The 16,925-nt window shown below is 37.6% G+C and overlaps 1 protein-coding gene across 5 annotated transcripts in view; it reads left to right on the top strand.

Annotated features, from left to right (window-relative positions):
* Nucleotides 1–16,752, top strand: part of znf704 (zinc finger protein 704) — a 53,984-nt gene extending 37,232 nt beyond the window's left edge. For 2 of the 5 annotated variants that reach the window (XM_058754416.1, XM_058754420.1), the window contains 5 exons: nucleotides 2,222–2,322; nucleotides 5,595–5,853; nucleotides 7,044–7,154; nucleotides 7,557–7,654; nucleotides 8,226–16,752. In XM_058754416.1, the coding sequence (XP_058610399.1) occupies nucleotides 2,222–2,322; nucleotides 5,595–5,853; nucleotides 7,044–7,154; nucleotides 7,557–7,654; nucleotides 8,226–8,340 (684 nt within the window). In that variant the 3' untranslated portion in view covers nucleotides 8,341–16,752. Of the gene's footprint in view, nucleotides 1–2,221; nucleotides 2,323–5,594; nucleotides 5,854–5,993; nucleotides 6,111–7,043; nucleotides 7,155–7,556; nucleotides 7,655–8,225 lie in introns of those variants that run through there. The other 3 variants (XR_009267407.1, XM_058754417.1, XM_058754418.1) reach the window with 3 other exon arrangements.
* The last annotated feature ends 173 nt before the right edge of the window (nucleotides 16,753–16,925 follow it).

The following is a 16,925-nucleotide window of genomic DNA, read 5'->3' as shown; positions in this document are numbered from 1 at the left end:
GAAATTGAGATTTATACATCATCTGAAAGCTGAATAAATAAGCTTTCCATTGACGTATGGACAATACATAGGACAATATTTGGCCGAGATACAACTATTAGAAAATCTGGAATCTGAGGGTGCAAAAAAAAAAATCAAAATATTGAGAAAATTGCCTCCTAAAGTTGTCCAAATGAATTCTTAGCAATGCATATTACTAATCAAAAAACGACGTTTTGATATATTTACAGTAGTAAATATCTTCATGGAATATGATCTTTACTTGATATACTAATGAATAAGTGTATTTTTGGCTATTGCTACAAATATACCCCAGCGACTTAAGACTGGTTTTGTGGTCCAGGGTCACATATGTAATCAAGTATACAGCCCTTACAAAACATATTGTGACGGTCCCATGGTGCAGTCATGGTTATCATGTTATTAGATGGTTAAACTGTGGTATTTTGGTTGTACTGAAAAATGTTTTTATCAATATGTTGATTTGTATGTATATGTAGTCACTCTAAGGTACTTCAAACATACCATGATGCTTCAGCTTCTGTGGTATTAACTAAAAAGTCATGGTGTACTATTAAAAACTGTGGTAGTTCATTGTGTACTGACTATGTATTTACCATATTCTTGATTATCAAAATTTTTGAAACTATAGAAATTTCATAATTATTGTCACCAGTGCCACTATCACAAAAAACTAATACTAGCCTAAATTAAAAACAAACAAAAAAAAGCTCACTGAAGACAAGTAAACAGTCAGCAATTAAATAAGAATAAGAAACTAATTACAAGCAATAGGACAAAAAACTACAGTAGAACAATAAAATAAGAAATGCTACATACATTGTAGGCTATAAAGTAATCTAATGTATAAAAACACTGCATATTCTTCACTGTGTAAATTAAATATTTCTTATTAACGTTACAAAAGTGATTTAGTCAAGAGCATTGAGAGATTTTCTCCCTTTTGTTGTTTGATTAACATGAATGACAGACAGCAGGAATATTAGACTGCTGTCACTTTAAGAGGTGCCTGGATTCAATACACTGTTACATGTTTTCTTTCTAAGCTGTCTGCTTTCACTTAACTTAAATAACTGTGTCTACAAGGATACTCGCAAAGATGGCCATTTTGACACATACAAGTGTGTGTATTTAACCGATCAAGGCCTGTAAAGTGGCAAAAATAACTCAGTTCAATACTCAGCTCTATGAACACAGTCTTCATGTGCGCATATAGCGAAATTCACTTTCACTGCTGATTGCATTTCAATGGCTTAAAATCACTTTTTTTTTAAACCGAAATGCTAAAAACATATGCAAACAATACGTTTTGGTTACCATGTAGCACGACAACATCACATGAGTGTGTAACCATGATAGAGACAATAGCCCAAAATCTCTACCATGCCTACCGGTATATTGCATTTATATAATTAATAATGCTGTTGATGATTAAGTGCCGTTCTTTTTAGAATAATTTCTAGGAATTGGTTTGGATCCATTAGCTGCCTCCCAACCCATCAATCAGTCATATCTCAGTGTCTTTCCTGGCAGCGTCTTCTAAAGAGCCTTTCCTAAAAGAAGAAAAATGGCAAAGCTTTCTGCTTTGACCTTCAGCTGCCTTCTAGAGAGTTGACTTCAACACGAGGACACCAGCCAGTTTGAACTGTGTTATTAATTAGTAGCTAGTTTATAGCACAGGGAATTGTGGCGCTGTTGTCATCCAGGGACATGACGAACTGATTAAGTGGGAAGGAGCTGCTTTGTTTGCCAGACCAACATAATGGCTATCTAGTGAAAATTAAATTAGCGTCATAACAATGGTAAACAAACGTACCGCGTGCCACTGGCATAATAGCATATGTCGAGAGATCGAAGTATTAAGACTTTCATCTTCACTTATGCTCACTTGTGCTTTCAACTCGAGTGCAGTTTTGACACGGGAGCTGCAGCTCTCAAATGACAATTGTGTAATTAGTGCAGACACACTGTGTGAAAGATGACGAGATTTGAAAGACTGTGCTATAGTGTCACTCTCAATGCAGACCAATTACCAGCCTCAGAATAAAACAAGAGAGACGTCTAAGGTGGGCGTCCTTTTGAGGCTTACACCCCATGCATCCCCCGTCTCAGTTCTTTGTGAGCGTCTGAATGCTGGGGACAAGAGGTCTGCTGATTGATGTAGATTAGTGTACTCATTGTGCACCTGTGTCCCTTACAGAACTCCATGAAGGTGATGTTCAAGTGTCTGTGGAAGAACTGTGGAAAGGTCTTGAGCACTGCCGCCGGGATCCAAAGGCACATTCGAACCGTCCACCTGGGGTAAGGCACCTGTGGTATCATGAAAAAATGTGTCTTAACAATACAATACAATACATTTTAATCATTTTCAGCACAAACATGCCTCCTTTCTACGCCTTATTTGCCTTGTGCATTAACGCTAATACACACTGTTGATGAGAGGGGTGTTTGTTACAGTACCATTGGGTCAGTATGATTTCTTTCAGCAAAGATGCATTAAATTGATCAAAAGCAGTGTTGGGGAAAGTTACTTTTAAAAGTAATGCATTACAATATTGCGTTACTCCCTAAAAAAAAGTAACTAATTACGTTAGTTACTTTTTATGGAAAGTAATGTTACACGTTACTTTTGCATTATTTTCACATTACTTTTTAAATATGAGCAGGGCTTGATTGTTTTTAATATAAGAAGTTCTATTTACAGTAAATGTAAAAGCCCTTTCACACCAAAAAGTGTAATGAATAACCCTGAAGGAAGAGTAAATTCACGTCTGTACAGTAGAACACAGGAGAAGAAGATTCAACACTCTTCAGCAATAAAAAAACAAACAAACAATGAAGCACAATTGTTAGTTTATCTGAAGTTATTTTTGCTTATTAGTATGGTTGAACTGGATCATCAAAGGTCAGCAGCAAAGACATTGGTTAATAAAATGGGATTAGATACATTTGTGTTATGTAACATTTAATTATTGCAGGTTTGTGTCATATTCTGGGTTTGCATTTCACTGTTTTAATTCATTTTGATGAATACTAAATCAGTTTTTGTGAGTGGGATGAATTAATGCACATTCACATTTAGTCTACAACTACAAGTAACATCATGTTCACACAGCGCACACAACGCCTCTGTACTTCCGATTTCTCCCAATATGGGGACAGGAGTCAATAAATGGGAAAACAAAGTAACTTGCATTACTTTTTGAAAAAGTAACTCAGATATTTTCTTGTAAAATAAAAAGTAATGCGTTACTTTACTAGTTACTTGAAAAAAGTAATCTGATTATGTACAGGGTTCCCACACCTTGGTTAACTTCAAATTCAAGGACTTTCCAGGTCCAATACCCTCAAATTCAAGGACTTAATGTGGGGACACATTTCAAGTGAGAGCAAAGGTTACATCACGTCACCTTGTAAGATACATTGTTACAGTTTTCATGTGTCAAATACAACTATGCAAAAAAGCAATTGTTTTTTTTTTTTTGCATTTATTTTTGGCCATATGACAGAAATCTGATATTTGTCGTATTTCTGTTTTGCATAAAATTGAATAATATTTGGTACATACTATACTGTATTCTAAAATGATCTGATATTAACTTTTGCATGGATTTTATTGAAAAGAGCTTAGGCTCATGTAACCAGAAGTTTTAAGATATATGAATATGCTTTTAAGATTTTCTTGTCTCATGGCTTTACATTATCTTAACAAGCAAAGCAATTCAACATTACATCCTTTGGATCTCTGGCAAGCCATTCTTTGTAATCTTCTTTGGTGAGCCAAATATCTTGAAACTTGCATTTTCCAGTCATCACGTTTCAGCGGTTTCAGCCTATTTTTGCAATGTTTCACGGTGTGTCTGTGAAACGTTGAGGTACCATCTTAGTAGTTTCGTGTGCGTGTGAACGTCATGGCAACGAACAACACAAAGTACCTCACGTGGGAAACACTTAACGTAACGCATAAATGTGCAACGTAAATCAAGCAAGCTAGTATGCACAAAGTGTTGGCGAAATAATACATTAGCGGACCGGAGGGAATAATATGGAATTTTCAAGGACCTGTATCCATGTTTGTTTATTTTCAAAAACTTTCCAGGGCCTTGAAAATTTTTAATCAGATTCACAAACTTTCAAGGATTTCAAGGACCCGTGGGAACCCTGTATGTAGCTCACATTACTTGTAATGCATTACCCCCCAACACTGATCAAAAGTACCATTAGAGACATTTATAATATTAAATAAATGCTTTTCTGATGAACTATCAATTCATCAAAGAATTCTGAAAAACAAAATATTGTGGTTTCCACAAAAAAATATTTAGCAGCACAAGTTTTCAATAATACAAAATGTTTCTTATAATATTAGAATTATTTCTGAAGAAACACGTGAGACTGAAACATGGAGTGATGATGCTGAAAATTCAGCTTTGCATCACTGGAATAAACTGTATTTTAAAATATAATAGAAAAGAGTTATTTTAAATTCTAATAATATTTAACAGTATTAGTGTTTTTACTGCATTTTTTGATCCAACAAATGCACCCTTGGGGAACATAAGAGATTGTTTTTCCAGAAATATTTAAAAGTCTTACCAACCCGAAACTGTTAAATGGTAGTGTATATACAGTATGTAAAATTTAATCATAAAAAGTGTGGGAAAATTGTAAAATTATGGCATTGTATTATTGTCATGTTCTGTGCACTTCCCTGTGTACACAGATATTTTTATAGTTATGCTTGCACCTCAAAATAAACCCAAAACATCAGCATGTACATACAAAAAAAGACTTAAGATTTATTTAACATTCACATTTGTTACTAAAAGAAAAACCTTTCCAAAGTACGTTTCTCATCAGACAGAAACCAATTCACATTTTTTATGGTGTTACACCATCTCTTGGCTGACATCCATCACAGTGAACTCTGGTTAGCCTATAGTGAGAGATAAGACACTGCAGCCTGCTCCTGATTCAATGTCAAAACATGAGAGTAATTCCAGCAGGATTATCACCATGCTTACACTATTACTGCTGGGCACAAAGGCCAGATGATTGTGAAGGAAGGTTTATGTTTCTCTCAGCTGAAGTCTAATTAAACCACGCTAGTGTCAGTGCTGCTGGAAGATACCGGGAGGATTTTGAAGAAGATCTCATCTTTCAGAGATATGGTTCAGAAGAAGGACATGAGAAACTAACGGTTATGCATTAAGTAACTGTTAAAACATTCAACATATCAAGTATGTATCAAGTATGATATGTCCAATGATGGTGTGTGAAGTATAAGGTTGTACAAAATCTTACTATGGGAGTTTCCAAATTGAGTAATGAAATCAGTCTCAGACTATGGCAGGTTTGGCTGTTTAAATTATTAAATTATTAATTATTAAAATATAAAATTAATTATTAAAATATGAAATCAGTCAATTTATTTAAAAAGTAATTTTTCTCAGTATCGTGTTGAAACTGTGATTTACCTTTGTATGACAGTAAAGTATAGTGCTGTATCACATTAAATGAAAGCGAATCACAGTGTCAATATTAAAATATTTAATTGGTTTGTCTCTCTTCAGGAGGAACTGTGACTCGGAGTGCAGTGACGAAGAGGAGGATTTCTACTACACTGAGATCAAGCTGAACACCGACTCTGTGGCGGACGGTTTGAGCAGTCTGTCTCCTGTGTCCCCGTCTGTGCTGTCCCCCCCGCCGGGTTTGGACCAGAGACAGCCGGATGGCACTAACGGAGCAAAGAGCGAGAACAGCACCACCACCCCTCTCAGCCGCTCCGCTCCCAGCGCACTCTACCTAGTGCACACAGACCACGCCTACCAGGTACAGCCCAACCAATCACGATGAGCTATGCACATTTACATAACATTACATCACTTCAGAGATTCACTCTGATGCTCTCAGAACACAACCACTAGACAAATACAATCTGGATATGACCTAGTATTTTTATGCAATTTCAGAAAGCAAGCAGAACATTTCATATCAGAAAGCCCTCTCGATATGAAGACCGATTCGACAGGTCAAGCTGTGCATAAAGACACCCTTCAATCACGATATAAAGCATAAAAAGGTCACACGTAAGGAGAATTATGATGAGATTATGTACCTATCAATGGGATTACATACACTACCATTCAGAAGTTTGGGGTCAGTAGGATTTTTTTTTAATGCTTTTGAAAGATGTTTCTTTATGCTTACCAAGGCTACATTTATTTAATCAAAATACATTAGAAATAGTAATATTGTGAAATATTATTACATTTTAAAATAATTGTTTTCTATTTTAATGCATTTTAAAATATAATTTATTCCTGTGACGTCAAAGCTGAATTTTCAGCATCAGTTACATGATCCTTCAGAAATCATTCATATATGCTGATTTGCTGCTTAAGAAGCATTCCCATAACAACTGTTTTACTTAATTATTTTTTGTGGAAACCATGATACAATTTTCTTGAGTCTTTGATGAATAGGAAGTTAAAAAGAACAGCTCTTATTTTAAATAGAAATCTTTATTATATTTGATTAATTTAATGCATCGTTGCTGAATAATTGAATGGTAGTGTACAAAGACAATGGCTCAACATGTGGAACAAAAAGACTCAGATCAAGGTTATTTTTATTAACAGTACATTGTGAAAACTATTTTTTATATATAAATTTAAAATAATTAGACTATGTATGGTTTAAAAAAAAAAAATTTAAACTTGTATTAGATTTTTAAAAATTACTTGAATAAAACTAACTAAACACTAAAATTTAAACCAAAGCACAAAAAACAAAATAATAAAACTTGAAATTAATAATATAATAATAACCGTGTTAAACAATGTTTGTAAAACCTATACTGAACTGTGACATAGCTTTTAATTGACCAATAGCAGGGTGACCAGTAAAGGAATTTTTTTGAATACTAGATGCTGTCAAAGTGGTTATTACATACATACAGCCCAGTCATAATCGCGGGCCCGTAGAGACTACAGTATATCAGTGTGACTGTCACTCCACAGGCCACAGCCCCTGTCACCATCCCCTCCACCAGCTCCACTGGCTTCACCCCCTCCAGCAGCAGTTTCAGTATCTCCTGGCAGTCCCCACCCGTCACATTTACTGGCACCTCTGTGAGTACACACACACACATACATGTTCCTGTGCCCATCACACACATGCACACACTGAACTACAGTGTGCCTTGCAATAGACTGTCCCTTTATACGCACACAATAGAGTCCTGACCAATGTGTTTCATAATCATCTACTGATCTACCGCAGTTTGGCCTCTCATTTGATGTCAGGTAACTCAAATGTGCAAACACAACTGTGAGATGTGAGTCAGTCTAACAAGTATCTCAACACTGATACATAACCGAATACACAAATGCTCACAAAACAAGCTGAACAGACTGAATTTTATGCTCAGTGTCTCTGTAAATTGTGCCTTGAGATTTTTATGACAGGAAATGGATTAATGATGTCTTTGGCCTTGTGTGAGGGATGTTAACTCTCTCTCTGTTTGACTGCAGGCCTCTCCCACTCACAGCCGGACTCAGGGCTTTGGGGAGCAGCGCTCTCAGACCATTGCAGTGCTCTCATCTCCCCCCAGAGCCGCAGGCTCACTCAGGTACAGGCTTAACTACACTTCCTTTCAGTCTTAAATTAAGAGTTTCACATCAGAAGAAATGAGCATAGTAAAGCAAAGGCTGTGTAAAATAGTTAGACTTGATGAACACTGGAGGCGTGGCTCCCGTAAGGGACACTCTTACACATTTTATGAGTGTCCAGAATCTAGTTGCACATCATAAACTCTTTAAGTAGTGTGGAAAAGTACAATCAATAAGTTATGCTCTCTGCTTACTTGGTATGATGCCAGAAGCATGTGAAAAGTCCATAAACCCAATGGTGTTGCAGGCTGTAGGACCATACTCAGATACTGGAAGGTACCATACTGGTTATCAGATATTAGATACTTTTAAAACTTACTGGTTGATATTGTATATTTAATTATGAATGCCCATTTTCTCTATCTTTACATTTAGATTTAGAGCTCCAGGCACAATATGATCTAGCAACAACTAATTATTTAATCCAGTTTTAATTCTGGAAGTACACATTTTTTTATAATTTTATAATTTTTATAATTTTTATAATTTTTTGTAAAACCATTTTTGTATTTTGTGTCATGTGCTGTGCAGTAGGAAGTCACGAGGCGAGGGAAGGAAGTGTCGTAAGGTGTACGGCATGGAAAACAGAGACATGTGGTGCACGGCCTGCCGCTGGAAGAAAGCCTGCCAGAGATTTGTTGACTGAAACAGCTGCGACGGCTTACACACAAAAACAGGGTGGGCTTCCTTTGCATGCATAGCATAATGAAATGCGTCCCTTCTCTTTCTTACTGACCACAGCCCCACCCTGCTTCATCTTAAACCCACATGGACTTTGAGGGTCAAATCCTTATGCATTCCCTCCTAAACCAACGGACGCACTCCCAATCTTTGCAGATTTCCATCTCTTCCTTTGAGGCGAGTTGCTTTACACTGCAAAAAAAAAAAAAAAAAGACTTGTGATCTCTTTTTGTTTGTATTCAGTATACTGCTTAAAAACATTCTTGTCAGTTCCTAAAGGACCAGTCAGGGCAAGACCAGCCTCTGTCAATGCTCTTTTTAAAAGAGAAGAAAGCGCTCTTTCAGACTGTGTAAGTGCTATAAAACCTAACTGGAGAAAGTGTTTCTTTTTCCAAGGGCACATTTTCTCATTTCTCCTGCCCATTTTACTAAAGGTTAAGGGTTGGACAGCCAGAAAACCCTGTCTTCTCAAGAATGTACCACCACAGGGGTTTGTTTTGGGATGTTGACTGGATAGCTCCCCTAAATGGAAATTCCTCGATGCAAAAAAAAAAAAAATCAAATAAAAAATAAATATGGGAAGAGAAGGACTTTCAGCTGTGCTGACACAAGCAATTGCACCTACAAAGGACGGATTTTATATCTCTGGTTTTATATTTGCGTTTACCAATAGGACATTTCTTTCAGGGATGCGATCAGTAAAAGCAAAACCAGCAGTTAGATTTAACAGCAAAGAACTCAGTGCTTTTTGTCACAGGAATACCTTCTTGCTACCAAAAAGGGTTTTTTTACGTGCCATTTTCCTTTTTCTTTTTTGCTTTGTATGTAACTGACTTCAACAGAATGAAGTTCAAAGACTGCGATCATTAAACCCAACGGCACAGACTCGCATCAAAGTTAGTGAATTCAAGAACCAGCCATTCAGGCAACCTCTCCTTCCCATCGGACTCCATCTGCAGGAACAAACTGCATTCATATTAGAGCCATATATGAACCGTGGTGGTTTCATGCCGCAGTCTGTTGCCTAGAGAGGTTCAACCAACATGCCCAAGTAAAGAAAACTCTGCAAAGTGGTTAATTTTACCTCTGAAAGGTGAAGAGCTCTTTACCTCTCACCTTTTTCCTGACCTCACAGGTTCAAGTAGGAAGTAATAAAAATAGCAAATGCCACATCTACTCCAGCACAGGAGCTGGAAGCACTCAGATGTGGTGGTGTTATTCTACTGTAGTTGGTACAGTATCGTGTAACACGGCAGAACACTGGTCACAGAAGGATGGACGTCTTTTCACGATGGGCTTCTTTGCAAAGGATGACCAGAAAAATTGTCCCACGCCGTCAACACTTGGTTTGGCTCTTAAGGAATATGGCAGCTCAGTTGGAAATTGTAATCTGGCATTGTTTTGGTGGCTCTGATACAGTCTATTATGATATCTTCTACGGAACATCAACACAAGCTAGTTAACTCATCATAGACCTGCAAACAATGCTTATTGTGATCAACTCATTGTCTGTATCTGTTTTGTTCATCACACTGTTTCCCTTTCACTTACTGTCGATATGTGTATATAGATAAGGTATATAGTATTAAACCCCCCAAACAAAATGTTTTATGCCCGTCGTAACACTTGGTTTTATTGGTAGAATGGCTTTGTTCACACTGCACATCAATCAGATTTGGTTTCAAATCCGATTTCAATTATTAGATCCATTTTTTTTGTACAATGTAGTCAATATCCTATGTCTCCACATGGGTTATTTATGAATGCTATAACTATCATCCTGCCAAGAAATTAAAAGAGACTCACAAACATCTAAAAGTACAGTAGACTACTTGGAATCTGATTCCAATTCACACTAAGATGCATTAAACAAATATGATCTGATTTCACACCTGGTATGGATGTGGTTTGGATCTGGTTCATAAACATCAGATTTCATGTGGTCTTCTGCAGTTCAGAATACAAAAAACTTGATATGGTGAAAAATGGATTTTAATTTAATGTAATTTCACGCCAAAAATGGATGTGGTTTTGATCTGGTTTGTTTTATGTGGTCTTTCATAAATTCAGACTACAAAAAACTGAATGGATTGACCAAAAAAAAAAAATTCAGAATTTTGCTGCCTGTGTGAATAAAGCCAGATACTAGACGAACAGAAAAAAGGCATTTTAAATGTGAATCTATAATTAAGATCCATGTAAAATGAATATGCATTTAAATAACATCTCCAAGACAACACTTTAAAACTTCCACTGGTTTAGTGTCTTAATAGAAAAAAAGAAAATCCAGAAGAGTTCATGAATGTTTCTGCATTTTGATCCTTTTTCTCACTTTCTGTTGACACGATTCAACAGATCGTGCAGGGAAAAGGTCTCAAGGGCCTTGCGTCTTTCCGTATGACTGGAGGCAACCTGTTTGTGAAAGCACAGCTATGCTTAAGCCACACACCAGCACCCATGGGCTCTAGCACTCCAATTCTACTCCAATGCTTATTGAAACTTTTTGTGATCTCATGCCAGAGATGAAGTTGAGTTTCAATAATTAATAGCTGCATATTTAGGCCCCTCCGCTGGTGTGAGGAACATCTCAGAGGCTGCTGCTTGTCCCTCCAGTCCCTTCCTGGTGCTATTTTAGACCAAAGGGTCAGAGATCTCACAGGCGTTTTACGTACGAGGGCAAGCTTATGTCTAAAGTTGTTTACATTCAGTATATACTTGGGGAAACTCTTTCCATCACGTTTCCTACAAATTAGACTTTTAGAAAGTGGGATTATATTTCAAAATGTTACCTAAAAATATGTTCTTGCCTCGGATAAGCTGTTATATGAAGTTAAGATCACGGTGCATTTGGTTTCTAATGATATTTCACACACCTGTCATCATGGTGCTTATGTATTGGCTGCAGTTTTGTTAGCTAGGCCACGGCGCATTACTCGTCTTCATTAGGGGTGCTAGTTTTCTTATGCACAGGCCTTTCTTTGTTTTGTTGTACAACACGAAATTTAACAGACACGAGGTGCGTATCAAGCTGCAACATGAGGATGGTGTGTTTTCACTATTTACTTTCTTTATCGCCAACTTCGTACACAGGTTAAACAGTATTTAATGTACCTACAATACTTATATAAGCTACCTGGTAAACAGTATTTAGGACTAGTGCTGCTCATGAATACCTACTTGGGTCCATGTCTCATAGTAATGCAGTACAAAGCTTTTATTGTTCAGATCCAGCAGGATGCCGAGGTGTTAGCTGTCTTTAGCCTATGTAGTCTTCTCTGATTCTGTGTAAACATACCGTATAGGTAATTAACAACAATAACTAATAATGCTATTATATTACTCAAAATGTGTAACTGTTTTGATCGATATTCTAAGCTACTTTAACACACCGGTGTATAGATCCTAGGGAACAGATTAAGATGCTTCCCGTTCTGAACTTTCACCAGGTCCAGAGTTTAACACGCTAGTTTAGCCACTTTAAAAGATGCAGAAAAGTCTTGCCATGTCTTTTCCCACACATCGATGTGAGGAAAATCTGAAAGTGCAATGTTAATCGGATACCCATATGTCTTTGGTTGGTATTAGTGTTGGATCTGTGCAGATGTTTAGAGTGGGTGTGCATATCCCATGTCAGACTGACCTAATCTGACTGTCTTTGCGTAGACTGAATCGTTTGTGTAACTCCAAACCGCCACTCGGCTGTAGCCAGATGGCAGATGGGCCACTCAGTAGTCTACTTACATAACTTGTGTGTTTGTGTCAAGCCACAAACAGCAAGAACAAGTAGAGGCCGTTGATGGGACTGAGTCTGCAAAAAAGAGGTTGTAGTCGAGAGGAACATTCCAGACTGCACATTTAAATCTTTTTGTTATGAAACGGCATCATCAGGATGGAACTCTCTTTTAGAGGGCTTATAATCTCTGCTGTCACTGGACAGTATTGGCATTTTGCAATGCATACAACCGATAAATAGCTGCCGGGTTCCCATGGTATATGATCAGGTTATGTCTATCCTAGGTGAAGAGGGGCCCTGAGAGGTTTTGTTTTTGTTTTCCGTGGAGGGGGCCAGTCCCTCTGACTGCTTTCAGGAATGTATTTGTATGAGAATATATAGGAGTCTGACTGTGCCTTGGTGAGGTCTGAGATTGTGCATGGAGATGCACAGAAAAGCAAAGGAATGTTTCTGGTGTCGGCTTGTCTGAGTTCATAATTTCGTCTGGATTTAAACATGTGGGAGTGGAGGCCCCTTTTTTACTGATTTGAGGACAAGCTCTTGCTTTTTTTTCTGCTCAAAGAGTCTTTTGATGAATTTGAAGCTTGGGAGTGGGGGGTGTCTTTTCCCGGTTGTGCTTTGTAAACGATATTTAGCTACAATATCGTAGTTGTTTTTGTCTCGTTTTCATCTCCGGTTTTGGAAATGCAGCAGGAAACGTTTAATCAACATTTCAAACAGGAGTTTGTTAAATACGGCTGCGTTTTAAGAACTGGGGAGCATTTTTCTTACAAGATGCTTAAACAGTGAGATCATCCATTATTGTCAGAGACTAAAACTTCAGCCTAACAGATAGGACCATGCACAGAAAATCTTAGCATTATGAATCGCAAGCTTGGTCGGATCCAGATACCAATTTATGTTTCCATCATGTCTCTCAAAGTAGGGCTGCATGAAGTGAGGGAAAAAAATTTTGTGCATGTTTGTCATTACAAGATGATGTTAGCTGCATATTGACTTAACATATGCACATTATAAACGACTCAAACTCAGAGGAGATCCAGAGATGTTTATGTGGAGCAGCGTTTACTGCGACACTGAAAACACCAGATCATGAGCTGCTCATGTGTACACGAACACCGTGCTGCGCTTCAGTCTGAAACACGCATTGCATATATTTATCAAATGAAATCGCAGCCTTTGTGATTTGATTATTGGATTAAGCCATTTCACGATTTGGGTTTTAATTTTGATTAATCATGCAGCCCCATCTCAAAAGATCTCAGAGAATAAGCAGGACATAATGTAACACGTTTGTCTCAAGCCTTTTTGTTGTGAGAAAAAAAACATAACCCATCCAAAAATCCTTAACAAGTCACTTTACATCTTGAAAATAAGATGCCAAAAGACACCATGGGAATGTAGGCTCAACGCTCTGAATGGATTATCTCACTGCTGACCTTTGTCAATCAAGAACCATGTTAACCTCAAGAACTCAAAGACTGTCGCACTGGATTTTTACACTTTTTCAAGTATTTGCTGATCTAACTGTATTTTTTAATACTGCATGTGCATGCCGAAGAAAACAAACAAAAAATATGATCTGAATTTATGAATGTTGTTTGTGATGTTTTATCTGTAAAAACAGGCACAGGGCAGGCAGGCTGCTGTTACTATAGGAATGACATGCAAAATCCACTTCCTCTGAAAATTTACTCCTTTTCATCATGTGATTTCAGCATCTTTTCATAGTCGCCCATTTACATGCAATGTTCTGACACAAAGGGCATATTTTTAAAAGGGACAGTTCAACCCCCCCAAAATTAAATAGTGTGGATAACGGGGCCTTAAATGTTAAGAACCACAGCTGTTTTGTGTGGAAAAAAGCAGCATGAACATTTTTCAAAGCATCTGTTTTTAGGACAACATGGGAGTGAGTAAATTACCATTTTTATTTTTGGGTGAACTATCACTTTAAGAGAGAGCACTTGACTCTGATTGGCCGAAGAGCTGATAGAAACTGCCACATTCTGCAGTCATTCCACTGGGTCTGGGCTGAAAGCCAAATTTGTGTTGCTTCTTAGACCTGATCTATACTTAGCAGCATATGCTCATATCTAGTGATTTTATAGCCCATTGAGGGGGGAAGCTACCATAAAAACAAACAGATGCTGATGATAAAAGAACCAGCTTCTGACCATTGTAGCACAGGCAATAATAACAAACGCCTGACGGATACTACATAAGCACTTCGAAATGATCTAAAAGAGAGGACCAGTTCATCTCAAGGACCAATGTAGTCAGCCCAAACTGTGCTTCTTTATTTTTGGTTGACACATTTCTGTCCCATTGTCTGTTCTTTTGACATTCCTGATTTTAGAAGTATTGTTTGATGTTAAGAACGGGCATCTGATGCCCAGTGCACATGATGGAAGTCTGCTGTGTAAAGAGAAAAATGGAAAACTCAGGATGTCTTCATCTTTCATGCCACTGCTAGCAGAAAAAAAATGCAGCAGTTGAGTTGTAAAGCCATAAAGGAAAAGAGGTGTGTTTGGGTTACCCATACCATTTACCAAAATCATTATTTTGACCAGTAAGCAATGTCTAGACTATATTCAATAACTGTGTATTATTCATTATTGCACACTAACTACATGTATATTGAAGCTGTTCATTCAAGAAGGTACTTGATGTCTCTATGCCAATGTGAAGGATAAAGTCATTGATGAGGGACAGATTTTATTGTAGATGCAATAGCTATGAATAAATGGATGGTATATTTATATGCTTATAAAAGAAAATATTGTTATCCTGAAGAGGGACACCCTTGAATTTGGCAAGTTTTCGAAAAAAAAAAAAAAGACTTGATTGTACAATATTATGCATATAACTTTGTGACATTAGCACTAACGAACTGAGGATTAGGCCTACAGTTGAAATTGTTACTAAGGTTCAAATTCAACAAAAACCCAAAGATTATTAGACGTGATATATCACAGCAAATAGCAAATATTCTGTATAAATGTCACTTGAAATTAACGTAAAATGACACAATAATAAAGTTTTATTAAGGTGCATTCACATTTGCGAAACGTTGGTGAATTTTTGCGGGCAAAGTAGGTCTGTTGTCAATAGTGCCATCAGAGGTCACTTCCAAACCAGGCACCTTTATATTGGTAAACACCTTAAATTTCTGTTTTAACAGTTCAACAAACTAGAATCTGATGTAAAATTCTAAAGAAAATTTTTCACCTGACGCATCCCCCACATAATATTCCTAAATGCTTGGATTGTTAATGACATGGCTGCATTTTGCCCCCAGAATTTAACCTAACTTACAAAGCTAAATGTGACTGCCCTTTTAAGGGGGCCATTCACACATAACGGGTTACTGCGTTCAAAAACTCGAGAGAAGGCCCAACGAAATGTAAAAGAATGTTTTGAACCACTGCGAAACTGTCAAGGGCGTCAGTGTAGCAAATTTTTACACTGGAAAGCAAATTAAAAGTAGCGCACATAACGATTGAAAATGGCGCCGGGAGTACATGAGTTATTTTCCATTCCTCAGCGCTGCTTCCCGCGCGTTTTTAAATGCAAAACCACGTTTGGTGTGAACTGCCCCTTGTTAAAACGCTAAAGTGTTGTTTATCCGCGTCTATTGGCGCTGTAGATGTCGCCTGACACACACTGACCTGTATCTGAGGTGATGAGATAAATGAGCGGCCCTTCTCAACATTAATTACATTCATCCCGGGTTTAATACAGACGTCGCGTGCCAGGTCAAGCTGAGTGCATAGCAGTAACGTTTCCCGCCATTAGTTCTCAGGCTCACGTGCGTAACCCCAGCGGGGCTTTGACCTCGCTGGCTTCCTCGAGCTTTTCATCTCTGTGTAAACCCATCACAATGCAGTGCAGAAAGATGCGAGGCGCAGGTTTCAGAGGGTTTTCTTAATGATGGCGATTGCTGGCCGGCAACAATTAACTCTAATGGAATGAAAACAAATGTAGCCCCTATTGTTAAACGGTGTCAAGTATCAGCAGAAACGAGGGCCTTAATTAGAGGATATTTTTAAGGCTTCGTGCCACTATATTTTGTCATTGTGTCTAGTCTGTGTTCGCTCGGATACAATTATGCAATTTTATGCTTTAGTGCACAGGTTTACGCGGCAACACCTGACAAATATAACTCATAATATAAATTATTTTTTACACTGCTCGCACTCACGCGCACTAGTCTGGGTAGAGGGAACTGATGATTTTTTCATTGTCTGGACTTGATATAAAATATCGCAATACATTAACTGAAAGCACTTGCTTTATGTACAATGTCTTATACCGTTTATCTAATTGCACCGTTTTGTTTCTCCTCGTTTCCCCAAAGTTCAATAGATTTTAATCTCCTTCCTCCTGAGGGAGACAACACTTGGTGACTGTTATTATTATCTATCTCACTTGCTGGCTGTACTAGTTTTTACTCTGAGCTGTGTGTAAATAGAAACTGCCATTGTAATTGTGCTACGGTGACAATGTTCTGGTGCTCGTCAGTGCCGCTGTTGTTGTTTTCTTTGGTGTAAAGACCTTTCCAAGGTGCCTGTGTTCATATGAGCTCTTGGTTAATGGTCATGGAAAAATAAAAACGATTTTTTTCGGCAGCTGTTTACTATACGATGTCTGCTGGTGTGTATTTATTAATCTAATTATAAAATGGCGTAATGTGCTTATTTCAGAAACTGGGCTTGATTATAATAGGTTGCAGACATAAGAGCTAATTAGCAGCCTTGGGTCATACTGTGTTTAGTAACACAGAAAAGAAAAGCACACAAAGCTTTCAAGTTTTT

Source organism: Onychostoma macrolepis, chromosome 19 (assembly GCF_012432095.1).
Source record: "Onychostoma macrolepis isolate SWU-2019 chromosome 19, ASM1243209v1, whole genome shotgun sequence".
NCBI classification, from domain to species: domain Eukaryota; kingdom Metazoa; phylum Chordata; class Actinopteri; order Cypriniformes; family Cyprinidae; genus Onychostoma; species Onychostoma macrolepis.
Note: the sequence above shows the minus strand (reverse complement) of the source record. Positions and strands in the feature narration are given on the sequence as shown.